The 17438-nt window shown below is 50.3% G+C and overlaps 1 protein-coding gene across 1 annotated transcript; it reads left to right on the forward strand.

The window, feature by feature from the left end:
* Nucleotides 1–144: 144 nt before the first annotated feature.
* Nucleotides 145–15048, forward strand: COG7 (component of oligomeric golgi complex 7). The gene is made up of 17 exons (XM_033074377.2): nt 145–355; nt 876–1024; nt 1495–1611; nt 1698–1866; nt 2837–2919; nt 3675–3797; nt 4966–5164; nt 7113–7240; nt 7582–7736; nt 8902–9018; nt 9516–9581; nt 10567–10753; nt 11660–11800; nt 12208–12291; nt 12600–12714; nt 14174–14317; nt 14551–15048. Exons 1-17 carry the CDS (start codon nt 190–192, stop codon nt 14715–14717), a joined length of 2310 nt encoding a protein of 769 aa, XP_032930268.1. The 5' UTR covers nt 145–189; the 3' UTR covers nt 14718–15048.
* Nucleotides 15049–17438: the final 2390 nt, after the last annotated feature.

Genomic DNA, 17438 nt, shown 5'->3' on the forward strand with positions numbered 1-17438 from the left:
GCCCTGGTACCGCCCCGGGACTGCCCCGAAACTGCTCGGGACCGCCCCGGGACCGCCCCGAGCGCTCCCGGTACCGCCCCGGTGCCGCCCCAGACACGGCCGAGCGTTTCCGGGTGCGGCGGGCCCGGGCCGCAGCCGCTCGGGCCGTTCCCCCTCTATCCCCCCCTCTATCCCCCCTCTATCCCCGCCATGGACTTCTCTCGGTTCCTGTCGGACGAGTTCGAGGTGAAGGGCTGGGTGAACGCGGCGTTCCGCGCCGTGCAGCAGGAGGCGCCGGGCAAGGTGGACGCGCACGCCGCCACGCTGGTGATGAAGCTGCAGCTCTTCATCCAGGAGGTGAACAACGCCGTGGAAGGTGCGGGCTTTGCTCGGCTCCGGCTCGTTCCCCACACCTGTGCGGGCCACCAAGGCCTCCTGGGTGATCCCGGCCTTGCCCCGAGCTCGGGTCTTGTAGTTATTCACCATCACATCTGCGTTAAATGCTGGGGAACAGCAGCTCCTGCCAGCGCTGGGTTAGATGGGATAACAGAGTAGATTTATTTTCCACAAGGGTTGCCCAGGGTGCCTAGGGCAGTGTTGGAGTCCCTGGAAGGATGAAAAAGCCGTGTGGATGTGGCACTTGGGGACAGGGGTTAGTGGTGGCCTTGGCTGAGCTGGGGGAACAGGACTGGGCTGTTGGGAACAGCTGGACTTGATGATCCCATTAAACCTAAATGATCCCGTGATTAAATACATACTTAAAGTTTAAAGATACAGCTGAAGATTTGTTGTTTGATGTTTTTGCTTTGGATTTTTTCGAGTACTAAAGATTATTGAAAAACCAGCTGTTCCTGCAAGGCTCTCACCCTCCTCACTCGCTGCTCTGTGTCCTGCAGAAACCAGCCATCAGGCTCTCCAGAACATGCCCCGAGTCCTCCGGGAAGTGGAAGTCCTGAAACAGGAGGCAACATTCCTGAAGGAGCAGATGATCCTTGTTAAAGAAGATATAAAGAAGTTTGAAGAAGACACAGCTCAGTCCATGCAGGTCAGGTCTTAGTGTTTATCTGCAGCCTGTGGCATTCTGAAAGTTGTTCATATGAAATAATCTTGTGAGCTTAAGATAGACAAAACCACTTATTTCAGCATCAGTGGTGGAAAGGTGGGTGTGTCACAGCCTGTGCAGTCTGCATGTCCTGAGGAGCAGCTGCTCGGGTGTTGGTTCAGAGCTGCTGGTACCTGCCTGGGGACACTGATTTCTGCCTGGGGTGCACAGCGTTTCCAGGCAAAGTGGATACTAAAAGAACAAGGCCAGAATTCAAAACAACCTTCTGTTATTTGACTTTGAAAGGTGATTGTACATCTCTAGCTACTTCGGATCATTCCATCTTCTTTGTAATAACATAATCTTTTCACCCCTTTTTGTTTTTAAAATTCAAGCAGAAAGTAACTCCCAGGTATCTGTGACAGTCATTTTGTGTTTCAGTGAGGAACACAACATTGTGTTTTTCCCTTCAGGTGCTGGTGGAGATTGACCAGGTGAAGTCCAGGATGCAGCTGGCAGCCGAGTCTCTTCAGGAAGCAGACAAATGGAGCACACTAAGTGCAGATATTGAAGAAACTCTTAAAACACAGGTAAATACTGAATCACTTGGTGTTTGTGCCTGGTGCTGATGCTGTCTGAGGTTGCCCTGGGTAACGGGTGCCTTTCCCTGTGGCAGGACGTGTCCCTGATCTCAGCCAAGCTGACGAGCATGCAGAGCAGCCTGGCCATGCTGGTGGACACACCAGATTACTCAGAGAAGTGTGTGCACCTGGAGGCACTGAAGAACCGCCTGGAGGCCATGGCCAGCCCTCAGATTGTTGCTGCTTTTAACTCCCAGTCTGTAGGTCAGTAGCTCCTGGTGTCATTTACTGTCAGCACAGAGTTCATTTCTTTAAAGCAGTGTTTGGCTGGAGAGTTGGTGTCCTGAAGGCTCCTGGCGCTGTGTCCTGAGCTTCTCGTGGTGGGGCAGATGCCCTGGAATGTTTTGGGCTCTGCAGCTGCCTGCAGGCCAGTGCTGCTTTGGTTTCCCTAGGGTTTGGGGTGCCTGTGGCCACTGCAGGGAACAAGAAGATTGCAGGATTTTGTGGGCCACATGGATGTGTGAGATGGAGGTGCTGCTCAAATAAGCAGAAGGACCCTGAAGGGTTTTCTGTTCTCATGGTGTTGCTGGTGTAATCAGGAAGGAAATTTGTTTGGAAATATTCTGACTTCCTACTGCTTTGTAAAACTAGCTTTATAAATTCTCCTTAGAAAATTGGTCTTTTGGGACAGTTCTTTGTGCTGTTCCTTCCCTGTGCTGCTGTCAGCACTTCTGAAAAATAGTTGTTCTGGTTGTTGACACTCATCTTTGTGCATCTTGAGGTCCTGGAGGGATCTGGAGCTGTGGGGTACAAACCAGACTTTTGAGGAGCCTGTGTTCCTAAGCTCTGTGCCATGAGTCAGTCTGAGGCACAAGGATAATTTTGAGGACAGGTGAAAGCAAAGCTGAGGCCTTTTTCAGGTGTGCTTTAGGTTTGTAAGTGCTGGCTTCTTTCTAGAAACTAATTATTTCCTTCTAGGAAATGCTCTGGCTTTATCTGGCTTTAATACTGGATGTGTTAGTAGTATGTGCTGCTTAGGAAGTTGAATTCATTCCTTGTGTCTGCTCCCTGATCTTGTTTGAGGGTGGTTTCAGGCAGCTCTGCAAATGAGAGATGAAGTTGTGTCTTTCTGTGTATTCCATTGTGCCTGCTCCCTTAGGATTTCTTGCTCAGACTGATGTCTCACCCTCAGCTGTGAGGCTGATCCTGTTGTCTGTTATTTTGTCTTGTTCAGATCAGGCAAAAATGTTTGTTAAAGTCTTCACTGAAATCGATAGGATGCCGCAGCTTCTCGCTTATTATTACAAGTGTCACAAGGTAAGAGTTTTAACATTTTAACACCGAGGAACGGAAATGGGAATTCTTGCTGGGCTCTGACTGCAGAGGGAGCTGCTGCCCCACGGATCTCAGCTGGGCTCTGGTGGGGGAGGCTCCTGCTCCTCTCTGTGTTTCCTTCTTCCACTTCTCTTGCTGGCTCTGAGCAGCTTTGGTTACTCCCCGTGCAGGAGTAATTCTCCGTTCGGGTGCTTGTGTCCCTCCCTGCAGCAGACACAGGATCTGTGTGTTCTGATTTCTCTGTGCCTTATGGCTTTGCTTTGCTTTCTGTGCATGTGGCTATGTCAGCAGCAACTTTATTACTGCAACTTGCCAGCTGCTGACTTGTGTACACTCTTTTCAGGTAAGATTAAAAGTTGGAATTCCAGACAGTTCTGTATCCATAACCTGAGCTTCAAATTTCTCACATGACTGTGACTTTTGAGGATTAAGTTCAAGACTGGGGCTTGCCAAGTATTTCAACTATTATGTGGGGGTATCAGTTGCAATCTCATTTTATGAGTAAAATACCAATGTTAATTAAATCTTTGAATCACTAAGAAGCCTGAAGCTCCATGCTGAAAGTCTTTTCCTTCTGTGGTGCTGAATTATGTGTTGTGCTGAAACGTGGAGAGGGGAGCAAGGGTGAGCCTCATGTTTTGGCAGAAGTGCTGTGAGTGGGGAGTGCTGGGTTTGGCACAGCAAAAGCAAACTGTGGCCTGCCAGTTTTCTTCTCACATGTCTTTGTTGCCCATCAGGTGCAGCTGGTGGCCGTGTGGCAGGAGCTTTGCCAGAGTGACCTGAGCCTGCATCGGCAGCTGAGCGAGCTGTACGACACCCTGCTGGGGACCTGGCACTCCCAGCTGCAGTGGGCAGCACAGGTGCAGTCACAGCCTCCTGCTCTGGTGCCCCACCAGCAGCAAGGTTGCTGTGTTATTGACATCAAAGCTGCCCTATCACTTTCATCTGTATCTTAAGTTAAAAGTAATTTGTTGGTGTTGTAAGTGTGTTCTGTTGCAAGACGTTTGAAATGCCTGAATTGCTTTATCACTTGGCCTGGAGGAAGCCCTCAAGGTCACACTGGACTGATGCATGTTGCTCTGAGTGAGATATCTGAGGGCTTCTGCTGTCACATCTTGGAGTCTCTGTGCTTCTTTTCCTTGCCAAGAATAATGTAGGATCAAAAAAGGGTTTTGTCCTTTGGTGAAATGAAGAAATAAGTTCATATTGTTGAAGAGTTTTTCATCCATGAAGGGTAAGAGATTTTTATCTGCATGTCACAAAGCCAGTGTCAGTGCAAGGCCTGTGCTGCAGAGGAGCTCAGTGTTTGCTTGAAATGTATTTTTTCTGCCTAATGATTGGATGTGACTTGCAGGTCAGATGTCAGGTTACATTTTAGCAGATAATTCTTTGAACTGGGGATTGTGAGAAATGGCACGTGGGGCACAGCTCGTGTCACTCAATCTCCTGTGTTGCTTCTGCTTTTTGAAAAACTCTTGGACCTTTTTGATGGTAAACCCAGCTTTCAGAGCAAATGAGCAGAAAAGCTGATGGAAAAGTCACAGTGAAGGCTGTAAAAAGTTTTATGCCAGTGGAGTGGCTGATTCTCAGCTGATTGGAGGCTTTCTAGCCTTTCCACTACTGACTTCTGCCTATCTGGCCAGTAATTTGATTTGTGAGATAGTCCTTTCTTCATATTTTACTGATTCATGTTGTTTCCCAACACACCTGTGTAAAATGAGTGCTCTGTTCCAAATGCCCTCTTCTGCCAGGTACTTTTTGCAGTTTTTTGTAGTGCCTGTGTTCTTCTGAATTCAGTTTTTGACCTGTACCTATCTTCTATTTTCTTGGTGCTTGTACTCAAAGCACAGCAGTAAATAAGTACTGCCCTAGACTGCAGCCAGGCTGTCCTGAGTGCTAGGTCAGCCTTAGCTGACCACTTGTGGGTTTTCCACCCCTTGTGAGGTGTTTCAGATTTGGAAGCTGCTCTTTACTGCTGTGTGTTCTCTCAGGTCGTGTGCTCTTCCCAGTAGCTGTTCTGCTGTGCAGGTTTTCAAGAACCCCCATGAAATCGTGACCGTGCTGTTGATTCAAACGCTGGGAGCGCTGGTGCCTTCCATCCCCGTGTGCCTCAGCACTGCCATGGAGAGGACAGGCCAGGACACCAAGCTGGCCCAGCTGCTGGAGCTCCACGACGCCTCCGTGCACTTCGCCAAGGGGCTGGAGGTGGCCATGCTGCCAAACCTGAGTAAGGCTCTGGCGCTGATTCTGTCGTTCTGTGCTTTGTCAAGTTCATTGTGGTGTTTTGTTTAGTTTTAGGTGGAGGGAGGGATTTTCTCTGGTAAGCAATGCCCAGTTCCAGGGCACTTGCACCTTTGTGTTTGTGTGTGTATCTCACACCCGAGCTGTTGACACAACACTGAGTTTCCTGCAGCAGCCCTGTCCTGAGCATGCTGGCTCTGCAGGGTAAATAGCATTTAGCACTTCTTTTATGAGATTTACTGTTTCTTCTGTCTCCCAGAGGAGGAAATGTCTCTGGGGAGGCAGTGAGGCCCATTGTGAGAGATCACAAAGCAGAAAAGTTGAGGAGTTTCCTGGAACTGTCACACCTCACTAAACAAGAGAGAACCTGCTTGAAGGCTGCATCCATTGGATGCTTGTATTTGATTTTGTAGTTTTTCTGTTGCTACTGGCTTAGGGTTTAATCAAGTGACAATGCCCAGTGTTTCCAGATCTGCCCAGTGCTTTCTCCTCCCTGGGACATTTGTCATTTTGGTCATGACTGCTGAGTAAATCCCACAGACCACGCAGCAGTGAGGTGCTGTGTTTGCACAGGTTTACACCAGACTGGAGCTGCTGGCTATTTATAAACCCTTATGAATTTGGTGGGGCCACTTCAAAGGCTGGCTATAGGAAAATCCAAAATTAAAGCTCATGGAGCATTCCTGATGCTGTGCTTCCTGTGTTTGGTTCCTCATAACATTGTCTTGAGCTGTTTAAACCCAGATTCTTTCTTGATCCTGTAAATTATGATTGCTGGGCAATGTCAGGGAGTGTGACTGTGTCTGTTGTCTGTCTGGTTGCATACACATCAGTCATTTTCCAGCTTAATTTGTGGTTCATTATAGAAATTATTAAAAAGGACTTGGAAAAATAATGCCAGATTCTAGATGATGGAATAGGAAGACCACTGTTGAACTGTTATCTGAGTGTGTTTTAAAAAACAAACAAACAAACAAAAAAAACAAAACCCAAAGCCTTTTTTTTTTAAATCTCTTTTAGTAGGGGGTAAGATGTTTGAGAAAATGAATATATCAAGAGTGGAAGTGCCAGGTGACTCAGCTGAGAAGAGTCAAACCAGTTCCTGCATGGGTGAGGGGAGGGCTCAGCTGTGATTCACAGCATAATTCCATTTGGAAGGGACCTTGGGAGATGATCTGGTCCAGTCTCCTGCTCCAAGCAGGATCTGCTGTGAGGTCAGACCCTGGTGCTTGGGATTCTCTTCAGTCTGGTCTCGAAAATGTGTGGCTTTGGACAGACTGCTCCATTGCTTTCCTGTCCTCAGGATGTGAAAGTCCTTTCTGATAGCCAGGACTCAGAGTAATTTTGGTTTGCTGCAGGTTTGAGTTTGGCAGAGCTTTGTGAGAGCAGCTGGTGCCCAGTTGTGATGTGAGCAATGATCACTCAGCCCTGCTTTGTGCTTGGGTTGGCAGCTCCTGCTCAGGCATGGCACTGAGAGCTGAGTCTGCTTCACATTCAGCTCTGCTTGATGAAGGCTGGCACAGTAGTGCCAATTATTTTAAGTGTGAAGTGGACTTTCTGATAAATGAGGATTGCCCCTGTTTGATGCCGTGGGAGTAATGTGTTTCACTTCTCAGATGGTTTCAATTCTTCTGCTGTAGGTTGGAATGTTTGGTAGATTTTTGTCACTCGGGCTGTTTTGGGTCAGTGAGTGTTAATTTTCCTGAGGCACTTGTTGAGGTAGAACATCTTGGTTTTAGGAAGCAGGTAGAGATAATAATCTTGTTTCTAAAAAAATAAAAAATCCAATCTGTGTAGTTGAGATTGAAGCTGTTGGGCAGCATTCCAAGCCTGTGCAGGCAGCATGCTCAAGTGGAAGAATTGCATCTAGCTTGAAATGAGGCTTTTAGTAGCAGATTCATGTGTTTGTAGACTAAACATCTGATTTTTTGTAGAGGAGCAGAACCTGGTGAAGGTGATGGAGCTGGTGGAAGTGGTGTATGCTCCATACAAGCCCTATCAACTCGAGTATGGAGACCTGGAGGAGGAGAATCTGCTCATCCAGATCAGTGCAGTGCCCTTGGTAATGTCCCAGTCTTGGCTCAGCTGTCCAGGGAGGGGCTGAAGCTTCCACTAAACACAGGGGTCTTTGTCATATCCCTGCTCTCTTTGCCCCTCTCCTTTTTGGTTATATCCTGCTGTTGGCAGAGCTGTTTTTCCTCAATTTGCTGGTGGGCAGGGGGTTTGGCAGCCTGGCTGTTGATACAGCCCATGGGCTGGAGGGTGGAAGCACCAGGGTGGTTCTGCCTTAGGAGTTTGACAAGAATGGAGCATTCCAGAGAACACTGTGTTGGACAAGGTGTGTTTTCTCTATTGCCTGGAAGAAGAGTCAGGCTCAGCTTTGTTGTTGCTGTTGTTGTCCAGGAGCATTGGGAAGTGATTGATTGTGTCCAGGAGCTGAACCACTCAGTCAACAAACTCTTCATCCTGGCGGCCGGAGCCATCGACAACTGCCTCAAGCTCACGGATGGCCTGGGGGTGTGTGGGCTGCTGAAGGCCCTGAAGGCCCTGTTCTCAAAGTAAGGTGCCTGTAGTACTGCCCCGTTTATCCTGAGTGGTGAGTGTGCAGTTTGTGACCAAGGACTTTGTAGTTTATGGGAAATGGCTGAGAGCAGAAATTATCCCTGACTACCATGAACCATCAATATCCCTCTTCATTCCAGCACAGGCTGTTTTCTAGATGGAAAATGGAAGATTTTATGACTAAATCAAAGACTTGCCAACTGTTTTCTATTCTGGTTGGGTAGAGTTTTCATTTTTAATAAAAACTTTTGAGGAAGAAGATGTTTCCCAAAACAAAATAAGGCAAATTAGGCTGACGAAAGTAGATCTCAGTGGGGAAATAAGTCTGGAGGTTGAACTTGATCATCTTGGAGGTCTTTTCCAACCTTACTGGTTCTGTGAATACACAATCACTGGGACAAGTGACCTCATTCAGGATCTCCCTGTAAATGTGAGACACCCCAAGGAGTGAGGTTCACTCTTAGTTCTTGTCTTAAAGTGTCACTCTCCTATTCCTGCACTGCTTTGCTCCTTATTCCTTCACAATACTGAAAGAGCTGCTCACCAGGCATGAATCAGATATTGCTGCCCTGTGGGAAGGGGAAAGAGGAAAGCACAAGTCTGATCTCACCTTCTTTATAGGCAATTACAGAGCAATGTACCTGCCTCCAGCTTATGGGCATTATTAAAATGAAAACGGGTGTGTGTAGAAAACAAAATGTTCTCTTTATCCATGTTCTCATCTGGGGAGTCACTGAGAAAACAAATTCATGAGATTGTTGTCACCATGTTCTGGAGTAAGGGCCAAGTGATGGTGGAGTACCAGGAGCCATATAAACTTTTCCTGGTCTTTCCTAGGAGATGGTCAATGTAGTGGTAACTAAAATGTCTTACTCCTCCCTTCTCCTGGGAATCCAGGCAGCAAACTGAGGCAGCCACACAGCATCTTTCACACTCCTTGTCTTCTGGTCTAGGCTTGAGTGTGCTGTGGCTGGTCAGTTTTGCTCATCCACCTGTTTGGAGTGGAGCCAGATTGTCTGTTCTGTTCTCCTTTTAGTATTTCTGGTTCTTGTTCTGCCCTTGCAGAGGACTGATGGAGCAAATCACAGGACATGTCTTTGTGCTGCTCTCCAGCCTGTTCCCTTATGCTGGTGCTTGTCTCTGCTCCTTCTCTCCCTGCAGGTACACGTCTGACTTCACAAACACACTGCAGTCTATACGAAAGAAGTGTAAACTGGATGATGTCCTGGCAGATTCCCCATTCCAGGAGGACTGGACTGCATTCCAGAACTCTGTCCGGTAAAGGGTTTGGGTATTTTTGTCTGGCTCAGAGCTGATTTTTGTATCAAAGCTGAAAGGGAACTGCTTGGGGTCAGTTTACACAAGCTCTCAGTGCAGAGCACAGGCTGAGCTCGCTGTGCTGCTGGGAGCACCAGTCTCACTCATGGGTTTCAGGTTGCTCCTGGCACGGGAAGGGCTGTGGGGCTCCCCACCCTGCCTGGAGCAAGGCTGCCTCTCATATCACTTGTGATATTAGCAGCTCTTAGAATTCTTCCCAGTGACACTGAGCTGGCCTTCCCCACATTGACGAGCATGTGGATGAGGGATGGGCAAAAAAACCCCAGTGTTACCAAATGGATGCAGAGGTAATCACCAAAGTGACTCTTGACAGATGTGTGGGCTGTGGTTTGGTTATGGCATCTCATAATTACTTGACATGGGTCTGAGATGGGTTCTCTGAGGGGGATCTGGCATTGTCTGCCTCAGATCTCACAGTGTATTTTTGTGTTTCCCAGGATAATTTCCATTTGTGGTGAACTCCTTCATCAGTGTGGAGATTTTGAGCAGCAGCTGGCCAACAGGTGAGCACTGGTGACCTGAATTCATGAGCTGTCAATGTAGGAACCAAGCTGAACAAAAACAAAGCCCAAGGTGCTGTGGTTGCATAGACCATGGAGGGAAAGCCAGCACTGATTCCCCTTCCCCATACTGTGACATGTCAGAGATGGGGCTGTTCTGCCCAGTTGTGTTCCTGAGACAGTCCCAAGAATCCTTCTCCTTGGATACCTGGCTGGCCAGCAATGGGCTGCCAGATGGGGGTCAGGAGGGAATTTTCCACTCAATCAAATTGGCAAGATCCTCACCCTTGTGACATGGGGCGTGACTCACGTGCTGAAATGGGTGTAGGTGTGCCTGACCTGATGGGCTCCCTGAAACCTGAGGAGTGTAGGCACAGGCAGCACGTGGATCTTGCTACTCCTTGTTGTAAGCAGTGCCCTGCTCAGCCTGGGCTTCCTTGAAATGCTCAGTGTGACTCGAGGAGAGCCCAGCCTGCAGTGCTCAGTGGGGCCCCACTGCCCTTGAGTTGCCAGAGCTCAAACCCCTCTGTGCTCTGTGTTCCCAGAGCTCAAACCCCTCTGTGCTCTGTGTTCCCAGAGCTCAAACCCCTCTGTGCTCTGTGTTCCCAGAGCTCAAACCCCTCTGTGCTCTCAGCATTCCCAGAGCTCAAACACCTCTGTGCTCTCAGTGTTCCCAGAGCTCAAACCCCTCTGTGCTCTGTGTTCTCAGCATTCCCAGAGCTCAAACCCCTCTGTGCTCTCAGCATTCCCAGAGCTCAAACCCCTCTGTGCTCTGTGTTCCCAGAGCTCAAACCCCTCTGTGCTCTCAGCACCTCTGCAGCTGCTGCATGGCACAGTGGATGAGGGGATGGGCTGCAATTGCAGTCTCTGTCAGTGAATGCTCTCCCCTGAAGTCACTCAAGGGCAGTGCTGGTCCTTGCACCAGCATGAGGACAGGGCTGCCAACTCCAGACAATTCTGCTGGTGACTTTTGTGTACTTGTTTCCAGGATTTTGTCAACTGCTGGGAAGTATCTCTCAGACTCCTACAGCCCTTGCAGTTTTTCTGGCTTTCAGGACACCAGTTCTGCAGAAAAGAAGAGCTCCATAAAGAATCCCTGGCAGGAATACAATTACCTCTTGAAGGAGAACCCATCTGAGTATGCCAGCCTTATGGAAACACTTTACACTCTGAAGGTAGCCCTGGTGCCTGGGGAGCCTGCCTGTATTACTGTGTGCTCTTGGGCCCATTTTGGGTGGATGACACCTGGATTCCCCTTCCAGTCTAATGAATTTTCCTGCTGGGCTGCAGCTTTTCCATGGGCTGTGTTCTACAGAGACACTGATACATGGAGAGATGAAATGTCCAAACCCAGGAAGTCTGGACTCATTCCATCTCTCCCCAGATCCTGGCTCTGTTTTGTGAACATGCCCTTATCAGCTCAAGTGAGGGAGATTTTATCACAGCAAGCATTGGGAAGGTGGTGTTGGAGCCATCTCAAATTCTGGAGCCCACACACCTTCTGAGACTTTATCTGCTGCCCTGTCCAGTCTGAAACAGAATTCTGCAGGATCATTCATGCATGGATCTGTGAACAGGGTAGAATGACTTCAGTTATCTTCTCGTGGATCTAAGTTATGTTTGCCATTATTGGTCACATGGAGTAGTGAATTCAAGCTTAGGAGTTTTATTTCCTCAAAATGTTTTGATTCTTTTACCTGCAACTTTTGTGGTTCTGCCTTCAGTGTCATGTGTTTGACTTTAAACCTTGACTAAACTGTCCAGTACCACAGGGACTCTTCAGGTAGAACTTATTTCCATCCAGGACATCACTTGTGCCCTGTGAGTAAAAGGCAGCTTTGCATTTTCTCAGCAAATTTCTCAGTACCCAGCATGTGCCAGAGCCTGGGGAGGCTGGAATGTAATGCTGATTCCTTGTCCTGCAGTTCAGATAACAGTGGCAGCTTGTGTCTTGAATGAGTGCTTGGAATAGGTCGTTCCAAAGGAAGCAGGCTGTGCCATCACAGAGCAAACCTCTGCAAGCACATTAACACAGCCCCTCCGTGGCCACTTCAGTGTCTGTAAATGTTTTTGTGTGGCAGGAGAAGGGCACCAGCAACCACAACCTGCTGGCCTCGTCCCGAGCAGCCCTGAGCCGCCTGAACCAGCTGTGCCACCAGCTGGCCTTCGACTCCGTGTTCCTGCGCATCAAACAGCAGCTGCTGCTGGTTCCCAGGATGGAGGTGGGCACGGGGCTGGGGCTGAGCTGGGCAGCAGGGTGTGCTGGGGATCCCTTGGGTCAGCACTGCCCACAATGGTTCTCTCTGGTTTGTCTCAGAGCTGCAGGCAGTGGGAGTTTCCCTTCCCTCACCCACAGCCTTTGCAGCACAGGATTTGAAGGCTCAGGTGTTTGAGATTCTGCTTTTCTGACCCGTGGGAGCATGTTTCTCACAGGGAGCTGAGTAGAAAAAGAGTGGCTGTTTTGGGCCTGAGGGATAATATGACAAACAGTTTTCTCACCATCTGTGTTCTGTTTTCTAGAATCCCTTGGGTAGTCACAGCTCCTATTGTTGGGTCACCCCTTTCTAAAATACTGCCAGGCTTCATTCTCTGGGAATCAGGAGTTCATCCTGGACTTTCTGCCTTACAGGGCTGGAGTTCTGGTGGCGTGGGTGAGACCCTGACAGATGACCTGCCAAACTTCAGCTTGACCCCTCTGGAATATATCAGCAATGTAAGAGAACTCAACTGTCTTTCTGCTCCAGAAAACAAATTGCTGGGAACAAAGATTTGCTTGGAGTAGCAGTTCTCTGTACAGGTCTTTCTTACTATGAGTGTTTCAGTGACTGCTTCTCTGACCTTGTGAAAAACTATTTCTTTTACCAAGTGTACTGATGCACGAGAGCCAATCTGGACGTGAGTGAGTGGCTGTCAGGCTCAGCTCTCTGCTTTCAGGTGTATTTACTGCAGGTGACTTTTTTCCTTAGAAAGGACTTGCCTCACATTTGTTCAGTGACTCAGCTTTTGGTGCTTTTATTCTAGATTGGGCAATACATTATGTCGCTTCCTCTGCACCTTGAGCCGTTTGTCACTCAAGAGGATTCTGCTTTGGAGCTGGCATTACATGCTGGAAAACTGCCATACCCCCCAGAGCAAGGTACGGTGACACCAAAGGCTTGGAGTGTCTGGGGAAAGCTTTCCCATCCTGACATTACACGGGTGGGATGTGTTACAGTGACAAAACCATTGGAGGTCCCTTTCCTATTTCTGTTTCTTCCAAAAACCCTTCTGTAAAACCCAGGAGGAGCCTCTAAATAATGAGTAGATTTTTTTTTTGTTGTTTCATTCAAACTGGAAGCTTTGGCTTGGTCTGTGTGAGTTTAGTGTTTGTTAAAATGATGGTTTGGGGTCTGAGGAGTTCTGTTGGGTTTTTGGATCCTGTTCATGCTCCAGGGAGCTGTTACCTGCTGTTACCTCATCCTGCTGCAGGTAACAGCAGCAGCCACCCAGTGCCTTTCCCTGCAGCCTGGCAGTGTACCTGGTGTGGGGGCTTGGTCTTTTTATGGTGTTATTGTTTCCACAGACAGTCAAGAAAGCATAGAGCTTGGTATTTACAGTCTTTCTGGAACCTTCCAAAAACATGCTCTTCACTTCAGGCTTTTGCATTACTATTATGTCACCTTCAAGCCTTTACATGTTGTAATGGCTTGATAATTTTCAAAACACTATTGAACACAGACTGCCTTTAGGGCTGGGAAAAAAGTTCTTGTGGATCCTTGTCACTTGTGGCTGGCAAACTGCTCCTGGAAGAGGATCCTGTAGGTGCCAGGCAGTGTCCTGTCCCACGGGTCACCCACCAGCCATGGGAAGTGACTTAGCTGGAGGTGATCCAGGTGTTTTGTGTCTGGAGCTCGTGTCAGAGGTGCACAGCACAGGGAGGGTACAGGACTGCTTTGATTACTCCAAAACCAGCTGATAACTGTGCCTGCCTGCATGTCCTGAAGGAGCAGTTCAGGTGTTATTAACCAGTTATGGTTCTGTGTTGTACCAACACAGCGAGGGCAGGGTTTGTGTGTGCAGAGCTAACAGGGCTGTCTGTCTGTCTGTCTGTCTGTGCAGGGGGTGAGCTGACAGGGCTGTCTGTCTGTCTGTGCAGGGGGTGAGCTGACAGGGCTGTCTGTCTGTCTGTCTGTGCAGGGGATGAGCTGACAGGGCTGTCTGTCTGTCTGTGCAGGGGATGAGCTGACAGGGCTGTCTGTCTGTCTGTCTGTGCAGGGGATGAGCTGACAGGGCTGTCTGTCTGTGCAGGGGATGAGCTGACAGGGCTGTCTGTCTGTCTGTCTGTGCAGGGGGTGAGCTGACAGGGCTGTCTGTCTGTGCAGGGGATGAGCTGATAGGGCTGTCTGTCTGTGCAGGGGATGAGCTGACAGGGCTGTCTGTCTGTCTGTGCAGGGGATGAGCTGACAGGGCTGTCTGTCTGTCTGTGCAGGGGATGAGCTGACAGGGCTGTCTGTCTGTCTGTGCAGGGGATGAGCTGACGGGGCTGTCTGTCTGTCTGTCTGTCTGTGCAGGGGATGAGCTGACAGGGCTGTCTGTCTGTCTGTCTGTCTGTGCAGGGGATGAGCTGCCCGAGCTGGACAATGTGGCCGATTACTGGCTGGGCTCCATCGCCAGGGCCACCATGCAGACGTACTGTGAGGTGATCCTGCAGATCCCCCAGCTCTCAGCACACTCCACCAAGCAGCTGGCCACAGACATTGGTGAGTGTGGGCACGGTGTCCTGGGCACAGCTGTGTCACACACAGGCTGTGTCACACACAGGCTGTGTCACACACAGGCTGCTCTCACCCTGCAGGGCTCCTGCCTGGTGCATCCCAGCCACTGCTGGGTGGCAGCTCTGGGGGACAGGGTTCCCTCTGCCACCAAGAACAAGGGTGTTGTTCATTTCACATTCTATTGCAAGTTAAATACGAGCTTTTCCTGAATTTTGCAGATTATCTCATCAATGTGATGGATGCCCTGGGCCTGCAGCCCTCACGGACACTGCAGAACATTGTGACTCTGCTGAAGGCCAAGCCAGAGGAGTTCCGCCAGGCTGCCAAGAGCCTGCCCCGCAGGATGGCAGCTGGCATCGCAGCCATGAGGGGGCTGGAGAGCTAGCTGTGCCCTCCCTGAAGCTGGCATCACTGCCAGGAGGGGCCTGGAGAGCTAGCTGTGCCCTCCCTGCTGGTGGCATTGTGACCATGAGGACCCTGGAGTGCCAGCTGTGCCCTCCCTGCTGGTGACATTGTGACCATGAGGGCCCTGAAGTGCCAGCTGTGCCCTCCCTGCTGGTGACATTGTGGCCATGAGGGCCCTGGAGAGCCAGCTGTGCTCTCCCTGCTCAAGGACTCACCTCCTCAGATTGGTTTTCATTTCTGCAAGGACAGTGAAAAAATCTCAGGGGATTTATTTCAGACTAACTTTTAATAAATGTCTTTGTCTAGGAAAAGCTTGTTCCATTTTTCCATTTCCCAAAAAACTGCATGACCCTGAGTAGGTTGGGGAGTGCTGGAAATGTTCTGGCAGGTGCTGTATAGTTCATGCTTTGTGTTAGCTTTTTCAGGGAGTTTAATCTGCTGTGTCTGAGGTGATGGGGTAGGTGCAGCACAGAGAGGGCTGCCTGGAGGCAGTGCCCACTGCTCAGGGTCAGGAAAGGTCTCTTCATCTTCAGTTGGCACTTGAGGCTTGATCAGGCTTGACCCTGAGAATAAAACCAGCTTTGCAGGTTGTTCCTGGTGCATGAAGTTTGTAAGGAATTTAAGGAAAGCAGTGCTTTCTTTTAGAATTTACCCCCATTTGTTACACAGATTTTTGTGAAACAGCTGATCTACAGGGAGGCCCAAAACTGGGACACCAGCTGAGTCTGGAGCACCTGCACTGCTGCTGCTTCCCCTCTGCTCAGCTGGGCTCAGGCTGCTGTGGGTCCAGCTGGGCTGGGACAGGGCTGGAGCCAGGCACCTGAGACACTTCCCACTTTTATGAGATGTCAGACAGCTCCATGAGCCAGCTGTGACTGGAATGCTGAGCTGTCCCCGTCCTGCAGAGAACACTCTGTTCCCTTCACTCCTGTGTAAGGAGGGTGAAGCTCTCCAGCCGTGCCTCTCCCACCCTGCCCCTGCCCCAGCGCTGTTTTGGGCTGTTCCTATGCTGGGCTGGCAGCCAGCTGGGGCTGAGGGCACAAGGGCAGGGTGAGCAGCCTGGGAGCTGCTGCCCATCCCAGGACCTGCTGCCCATCCCAGGACCTGCTGTCTGGTGGTGACAATGGGAGAGGAGATGCCCAGGCTCTTGCTGTCAGCATGGTTTAAGCCATGTGCTCTGTGTTCTGGTTTTTCACTGTTGAATCCTTTGGAGGCCTTTGCCAAGGATGACACTGCATGCATTGATTCAGGAGGGGAGGGTGTCAGGTCCTGGTTTCCCACTCAGCTGTGATTTGGGATCAAGTGCCATCACTTCACAAGAGCTCTCCTGTGGGAAAGGAGGCTGTGCTTGAGCGTTCATGGTGCCCAGGGACAGAAATGTTCCTTTCAGGAGACAGGGGAAGTCTAGGGGTGGATTCCTCTGTCTTTACAAATGTTTATGCTGCCTGTCATGTGCCCTGCTGCCACTCAGGTGGGTTTAGGGGCTTGCTGAGCTCAGGCTCTACCTGGACAGAGGAATGTGTCTGGGGGCTCTTGGTCCTTCTCCCTTCAAATGAGAACCAGCTGAGGGAGAAGGGGCTGGGGCACAGCGTGGGCATGCTAAGGAGGCACTCCCCAAATCTGGATGCAGTGAATTTTGAACACAGAATTCCACGGGGCAGAATCAGCCATGCTGGTGGCACCTCAGTGTCAGATTGTCCCCCAGTTCCTCTGTCCTGGTGGTCAGCAGCAGCTGGGAACCCCCCATTGCCAGCACTCCCAAGGGGCTGGGGGGACCCTGGGCTCTGCCAGCAGCTGTGCCCCGGAGCCCCCTGTGCTCGGGGAGCTTCCCCTGCACAAGGATCCCGGACCCCCCTCTCCGAGGCTGCGCTGGGCGCCGTGCCCAGAACATCGTGTTCAGGTATGAGATTTAACCACACTGTGCTTCCTCTTGAACTTTTGCAAAAGCACTCCAGTCAGGCCAGTCCCAGTGGGTTGTGATGGGCTCCTGGGAAAGCTCCTGAGGGCCAGAACCAGCCAGGGCCAGCTGAACTCTCTGCCCCACTCAGCTCAGGGACCCCCAAAGGCCCCACTGCCCTCATGCCAGGGTCAGCACAGTGTTCTCCTCCCCAGCCCTGGACTACCCCCACTGCCAGCAGGGAAGCTCAAGGCAACTTTGAAATCAATTTTTTATTATTGCAAGAGTGACAAACAGGCTGGTGCTTCCTCCCACCCCAGTCTCTGTGAGTGGTATCCTTGGCACACACCCAGAGCTGTGCCCACCTGCCCCACGAGGGGAACAAACCCTGGGCAGCAGCACAACAGGGGCTCCAGCAGTGAAGGGAGAGCTCAGTTTTTGCTGTTTCCATTGTAGTGGCTTGGGAATGGAAATTCTGCAGCCTCAGAGGTCAGGAGCAGCTTTGGTCCCATCCCAAGGCTCTGCTCCATGGTGTGGCACAGCTGTGCCAGGAGTGCTGGAGAAGGGGACAGGATGAGACTCTTTAAGGTCCCTTTCAAACTCTTCCAGGGCTCTGTGACCCACCAGGCCACAGCCTTGCATCCACTGTCAGCACCTCCTGTCCCCTCCCTGCCAGCACCTGGTGACAAGGGACTGTGACGTGATTTTACAGCAACACACGAGCTGTACACGAGCTCTCCACGCCACAGCCCGAGCCTGGCTCTGGGAGCTTTATTGCAGGGTTTATTGGGCAGAGCTTCCTCC

Source organism: Catharus ustulatus, chromosome 16 (genome assembly GCF_009819885.2).
Source record: "Catharus ustulatus isolate bCatUst1 chromosome 16, bCatUst1.pri.v2, whole genome shotgun sequence".
In the NCBI taxonomy this organism is placed as follows: domain Eukaryota; kingdom Metazoa; phylum Chordata; class Aves; order Passeriformes; family Turdidae; genus Catharus; species Catharus ustulatus.

Excerpts from the sequence above, each read along its gene's own strand:
- COG7 (XM_033074377.2), top strand. The coding sequence starts at position 190 with ATGGACTTCTCTCGGTTCCTGTCGGACGAGTTCGAGGTGAAGGGCTGG. Across the intron at positions 5,165-7,112 it reads GGCCATGCTGCCAAACCTGA|AGGAGCAGAACCTGGTGAAG; the intron begins GTAAGGCTCTGG and ends GATTTTTTGTAG. Across the intron at positions 10,754-11,659 it reads AAACACTTTACACTCTGAAG|GAGAAGGGCACCAGCAACCA; the intron begins GTAGCCCTGGTG and ends TTTGTGTGGCAG.